General features: G+C 34.8%; 1 protein-coding gene across 1 annotated transcript in view; it reads left to right on the top strand.

Annotated features, from left to right (window-relative positions):
- The window catches only part of LOC125029711, a 24,050-nt gene extending 19,122 nt beyond the window's left edge, over window positions 1-4,928 (top strand). The window contains exons 10-11 of the mRNA XM_047619789.1: window positions 1,747-1,991; window positions 2,099-4,928. Coding sequence (XP_047475745.1) covers window positions 1,747-1,991; window positions 2,099-2,283 — 430 coding nt within the window. The 3' untranslated portion in view covers window positions 2,284-4,928. The remainder of the gene's footprint in view (window positions 1-1,746; window positions 1,992-2,098) is intronic.
- Window positions 4,929-7,500: the final 2,572 nt, after the last annotated feature.

The following is a 7,500-nucleotide window of genomic DNA, read 5'->3' as shown; positions in this document are numbered from 1 at the left end:
CTTTCATTTGTGACTTTTAGTAATGCCATTTCAGTTGATAATTTATTCCTAAAACCGTGTTGCGTGTTAGATATAAGGTTATTCGCTTCTAAAAATGTTAATTGGTTTGCAACTTTTTTTTCGAGAACTTTAGATATTACTGGTAGTATAGTGATAGGTCGATAATTATTAATTTCGGCTCTGTCACCGGATTTGAAAATCGGAGTTATGATGCCATGTTTCCATGGCATCATGGATAAACACCGGTGACTATAGATGTATTAATAATTACTGTCAGATAGTATGCAATTGCTGGTAAACTATCGTTTATGAAACGATGTGCAATTCCATCTGTTCCCACGGAATTTGTCTTTTTTAAGTGTTTTATTGTTAGGATAACTGTTTCTACTCCTACTGGTTGCGGTCTGAAGAAGTTTGTTGTAGTGTTAGTTTCGTTTATGTTCTGTTGATATGAGGGGGCGGTTGACTGTTCAAAAGTGCGTCTACCTACTTCTGCAAAGAAGTTATTAAAGTATGCTATATCATTTATGGAATTTTGGGAAGTGTCTGTGTTTTGTTTCTTCTTAGGCACTAATGTATTTACTAGTTTCAACGTTTCGGCAGAATCGCTTCTGCATTCATTGAACTTATTTTTAAAATAATAAGTTTTCGCCCAGCGGAGGAGTGTTTTCACATTTTTCTTCTTTTGTTTGTATTCAGTTTGTATTCAGCTCTGTGAGTATTATTTCTATAATTTATGGCCCTCTTAATGTTGTCATATATCCAGGGGGCGGGAGGACGCCTAACTGTTTTTGTTTTAAAAGGAGCGCAGGCACCGAGGCCGTTCTTTATCCCGTTTGTAAGAATATTAACTTGTTTGTCAACGTTGTCAGTTGTTAAGATCTGACAGTGACGAGTTTCTTGTCCTTCTTGAGTGATATATGCAGAATGATATTGTAGGCGTTTTCGATCTCATCCGGACTGTACAGTTTCCTGATTTGATCACACAGAACCATTCAAGCCCATGCTTTTTTTTGTTGCAATAATACATAGGATCGTGTTTAGCACTATAGTTATGCTGCCTACCTGATAGACGGCTTTTCTGTCGGCACTGTGTTCACCGTTTCCATTTATCTGGTTTGTTTCTTCATTGTTCTCACTGTTATCACTGAAATTACTGGTTTCGTTGTAATTACTGATCGGGGTGTTGTGGTTGTCTGGGTTGCTGAGTCGCCCTTTGCCCTGGGCGGGGGGGGGGGGGGGGGGCCTTGACCCTGGCTGCCATGGGGGTGCCCAGAGAGAGAGAGACAGGCGAAAGATGAAAGAGAGAGAGAGAGGGGAGGGAGGGAGGGAGAGAGATTGAGGGAGAGAGAGATTGAGAGAGAGAGAGATTGAGAGAGAGAGAGAGAGAGAGAGAGAGAGAGAGGCGAAAGATGAGAGAGAGAGAGAGAGAGAGGCGAAAGATGAGAGAGAAAGAGAGAGAGAGGGGAGGGAGGGAGGGAGAGAAAGTGAGAGGAGAGAGAGAGAGAGAGAGAGAGAGAGAGAGAGAGAGAGAGAGAGGGTGAGAGAGAGGTAGAGGGAGAGAGAGAAAGGGGGGAGGAGGGGGGGAAGGGAGGGAGAGAAAGAGAGAGAGAGGGAGGAAGGGAGAGAGAGGAGGGGGGGTAAGGGAAGGAGGGAGGGAAAAAGAGAGAGAACGACAGAAAGAAAGAAGGATTGTTGTTTAGACAGATATAGAAGCACATTTTCCTTCTTCTTTGCTCCAATCAGCCGCCCCGTTAAGCCCGGCGACGAGAGGAAACAGCCTCCTGCCTACAAGTTGATTTGGTACTACCACCAGAAAGACCTCGAACCTGCACCCTCTGCGGCGTCTCTCCCCGAGTACCTGTGGGCGATGCGACACACCAAGAGGTCGCTGGAGGACATGGCCGTGTCGACGGGGAAGACCAAACCCGTTTACGATATGGACCTAGCTACGGGTCTTTTCTCTCACGATGTTCTCACTTGCGCTTATGGTAAGACTCGGTTCCGCTTGACCTTCAGCTCATTTCATGTGATTTTGTTACCTTCTGAGAATGGGAGAATAGGACAAACTGTAATGCTGTAATCCCTTGACAAACAGGAAAGTGCGAGGCAAAATCCCGTACGCGCAAAAGAGATGAAGCTTATCTCGCGCACTTCAGGTACGACTGTGAAGATTTCTGCAAGCAACCCAACTCCACCGCGGAAGAAACGATTCTCCTGAAGTACAAGGACCAAGTTCTCCCTGCTGTTACGAAAGTTCTCAACGAGCTTCAGTTGATTTAGTATCTGTTTCTCAGGAAGGTCTCTTAGTTATGCCGTTAAAGTAATTAGGTTCGCAATGCTTGTTGCAGCGAGGCAGTTTAGTTTCATATCAGGTGCTAAACATTTGTATATATATTATCCTTATTTCGGTATATATATCTAATGCACATCCACACGTGTCGCAAAATTGTGTTGGCAACGAAGTTTTCATAAGAAAAAAAAAGTTGTCGAGTTGTTATTTCGAACAGTGTCGCAGACTTACTCACGGCCACTCACATACTGTATTAACATATATCAGATATGCACAAATTCCCCGAACGTAGTGACTTTAATTCATATCGAAATGTCCACAAGAAATGTGGAAAAAATGTTTAGTCAACATCCACTCCTTATAATCATAAAATCAATTCAAGAAACATCTCTCAAGAGGCCAATTCCATAGTGTATTCCAGGACGATCAGTCTAATGCACCCTGATTAACAGTTCTATTTGCATAAAAGTCATTACAAAAGCATAAAATTGCACTCAGCGAGACTATACCCCGAACAAATATTCCTTATGAGGGTACTGTACATTGTAAATTTTTTGTTCATTAAGTCAAATATGGAGCTAAAATTTACCTAGTCCGAAATATAATTGTCGTATATATTGTGGCAGACACGTGTGGACGTGGACAAAAATACATCATTCGATACCCGTTGTCTTAACTGTTATTTATAGAGCCCATAACCAACGTGGACAGTACAAATTTATGGATGAGTATCACATCTGTTATAATTAATATTCTATTTTGTTTAAAGTGGCAAGATTTTTTTTTTTTTTAACACAGACTAATATAACCCATGCAGCAAAATGTTGTAGCTATTGTATTCTTTGTATTTGTGTTCTGTTAGTTCTGACCAGTAGTGTATTCTATCGAAACCTGAGTTAGCACAACGGCCATGATAGTTGACTGTGTAGAGGTTCCGGTGTGACGTGAATTTGTTTGCTTGCTACGAATGTGACAATTTTGGTTCCCTTAACCAAATCAGAGTTAATGATCTACTTAGCAAGGATCCACCTATCTTCCTTACCTATTATTCCCCATACAAGTTCATTCTTAATCCAGCCATCCGTGTGTGGTTACAGAACAGCCGAATCGTTACCCAAAATACCAGTTAGACCTTTCAGCCATTACTACCTGGCCGGGAACATACTCGTTATGGACCGGCGATACAAGCATTCTGTTTGTGCCGTGATATGAGATCTTGTTTTGTCTGTAAATACGTGTAAGTAGATATATGACTGGTTATGGCCGTACATCTATATAAGGCTTCCAGTGGCTTAAATTCCGGCTTTCCTCTTCCACAGCACCATAGCCATTGCGAGAATAAATATGGTGCATGCAAATGTGTTTTCTGTATTATTGTTGTTATTATCATTGTGTTTTGTTATTGTTGTTGTTATTTTTTAGATCAAGCTATTTCATATAGTATCTTCTTTCTATGTTTTTTTTTCTTTTTTAAATAAAGACTAAGCTGGTAAGAAATTGTTTTCGTCCCTTTATTAGCATTTAATTAATATTTAATTTGTTCACAATTTATTGTTACATTTAACTGTGTCATTTATTTATTCACGATCCATTCTTAACTATTCATTGTCGTTTCTCTATCTATTCTACGCTATTGTTACATTATTATTTTTATTCTCAGTTACTTACCAGCTTTTTATTTTTTATCAATTTAAGAAGAATTACAAAGAAATTAGATGAGTAATAGAAATAATTGAAGAATGTAATCAATACATGAAATGCAATCCCGAGACTAAAAAGATACCATAGGCCTAACCCCCCCCCCCCCCTTAATTCAACTTAAAAGGTACTCTTCATATGGAGAAAAAGGGGGAGAAACAGACAAACATAGAGCCTCAAAATAACAATAATGATATTAATGATAATAATAATAATGATAATAATAATAATAATGATAGTAATAATAATAATAATAATAATAATAATAATAACGATAATAATGATAATAATAATAATAATAATAATATTTATAATAATAAATTAATCATAAAAAATACAATAAAAAATGTCGCGAATACCAGGTGTCAGGAGACGTTTATTGAGTCCATGTTATGTTATTTTGTTATAACCAATTTTTTTTTTTTTTCAATTATTTAATTTGTTTAAATATTATTATCATTATTGTTATTGCTATTGTTGTTCTTATTGTTATTTTTACCATTACTATTATTATTATTTATATTATTGTTGTCGTTATCATTATTATTATTATTCACAGGGTTCTATTGATTATTTTCCGTTTATGAATTGGATGCATTTATAAGATGCCATATAAAATCTGCAATAAAAACAAAACATCAACAAACACGGATTTTGAGGCTAAACAATCTGCTAAATGTGACATTTGCAGAAAAATAAAAGATATAAAAGTGTTTTCAATGTTGTTGTAGTGTCAATGCATATATTTTTTTCTCTCACCTTTTCCTTTCTCTAGGATTTCGTTTCCTATGATTTAGCATACAAAATGCAGGAGTGTTTATTACAATATACCTAAAAAATATATGTCCTTTTTGGCTGCTGGTAAAAAAATCTAATTTAATCTTGCACAGGTGCTCTAGTACCAGATACCTCGTTAAAATAAACACCAAAAAAGCAACATATTTTTATTCTCAGCCATTTTTACAAACCTTGTCAATACGTCACATAAAAATAATATTTTGCTGTATACACATATAAAAATATATTACAACAGGAGCTATACCACTTAATTACACTTGGAATCTATTATGTTAAATGCACACAAACTATGGAAATGGAGATTATTTTGGAATTCTCTAGTCAAAAAAAGGAAACAATATTTACAAAAACAATCAAGGCAGTAAAAACATTTTGGACAAATCCCAAGTCACTTAAATTGTTAGTTGAAAGAATGTAAAAACAAAACAAAGCCTGTAAGAAGTCACCAGTGTTGCTGAATTTATGAGCTAACGTCAGTGAGGTAAAGGAGCAGCAGAAATCATAAGACACACTAACTTCACAGGGAGAGAACGTAGTGATAAGATGCAGGCTGATTTCACGGACGTGGATTCGGTTTTTCAAGTCTTGTCGGAAAATTTGCGAGGCACGGACACTGAATGTGTACTGTGTGTGAATACATTTATGTGCATGAGTGTATGAAAGTGTACATACATACACAGATGTTATATATATATGTGTGTGTGTGTGTACACATACATAATTATATATATATGTATGTATATGTGTGTTGTGTAATACATAAATGTATGTGGGTATATGTACATAAATGTAAATATGTGTGTATATATATATATATATATATATATATATATTCATATATATACGCCAGGATGCCAATTGCCTTCTGTTGCAGCAGCAGGAGCGGAACAAAGGAGAGAAGCCAAGACGTGACAGACTAGTTCTCGGCTCTCGGCACGCGCTTGCAAGCAACGCAAAGAAACGAAGAGTCATTCACAAAACACAATTAAACACAGACGGGACATGCAAGCACACGCAAGCACACATAAAACACAGCCATACCGAGAAGAGAAAATCATTGCGTCGTGTACATAGATACACATGCAAATGTGTGTGCAGCCACACGTGTATGTGTGTATATGTATATGCATATATATAAATACATACATATATATATGCATACGTATATATATATATATACATATATATATATATATATATATATATATATATGTGTATGCATGTGTGTGTGTGTGTATGTGTGTATATGTATATATATATATATATATATATATATATATATATATATATATATATGCATGTATGTCTGTGAGTACAAATATATAAACACACATACACACACACACACACACATACGCGTGCGCGCGCACACACACACACACACACACACACACACACACAAACACACACACACACACACACATATATATATATATATATATATATATATATATATATATATATAATTTGTGCATGAATGTATGCTGACAAACACATAAACGTATTCATGCACACACATACGCATACGCACACACACACATACACACAAGCACACACACACACACACACACACACACACATATATATATATATATATATACATATATATGTATATATACATGCATACATACATACACACACGCATACATATACATACATAGATATGTATACACACATATATATGTATATATACATACATATATGTGTGTGTATGTATAAGTATATGTATATATGTATATATACATTTATGTATGTATATATACATATATATTTATATGTATATATGTATATATACATATATATGTATATGTATATATATGTGCATCTATATATGTATATGTATATATATGTACATCTATATATGTATATGTAAATATATATATGTACATCTATATATGTATATATAAATATAAATATATATGTGTGTGTGTGTGTGTTTGTGTATGTATATATGTATATATGCACATATACATATATGTATATATGTATGTATATGTGTGTGTGTGTGTGTGTGTGTGTGTGTGTGTGTGTACATTCATATATGTATATATAAATATATATATATATACATATATATGTATTTATATATATATCTATATGTGTGTGTGTGTGTGTGTGTGTGTGTGTGTACACATCTATATATGTATATATAAATATATATATATATATATATATATATATATATATATATATATATATATACATATGTCTGTGTGTGTGTGTGTACATATACATACACACATATCTTTAGTTGCTGCAGAATAGTGAGCTTGGGCTATTTCACTGAACTCACATAAATAATCCACATTTTTTCATACAGAAAACTTCACTTACAAAACGGAAAGCCACAAATGGATGCGAGACACGGATTTCACTGTGACTAGTTATTGTTTTTGTATCAATACTTGTCAGACTGAGTGACAATTTCAATTTCATTTCTTTAAAGGGTAAAGGTATTTTTATATGAGAAAAGTTAGTTCCACCTGCAATATTGTTCGTCTTTGTTGATAGGTGACGATCGATAATAGATATATATTCTATGTCTATATATCTTTAAATCTAAACGATATAACGCGTTTGGACTTAGTTGTTTAGCAAGAAAGATGTTCAGATATTCTAACCGATAATCAAACTGTAACTTTATGATAATCATTCTAAGAAAAGGTAAGAAAACGTAACTTTGTTCAACAATTTTCAAACTCGCGGAACAA

Source organism: Penaeus chinensis, chromosome 10, assembly GCF_019202785.1.
Source record: "Penaeus chinensis breed Huanghai No. 1 chromosome 10, ASM1920278v2, whole genome shotgun sequence".
NCBI lineage: Eukaryota > Metazoa > Arthropoda > Malacostraca > Decapoda > Penaeidae > Penaeus > Penaeus chinensis.
The sequence above is the reverse complement of the archived record's forward strand: the minus strand, read 5'-3'. Positions and strand labels throughout refer to the sequence as shown.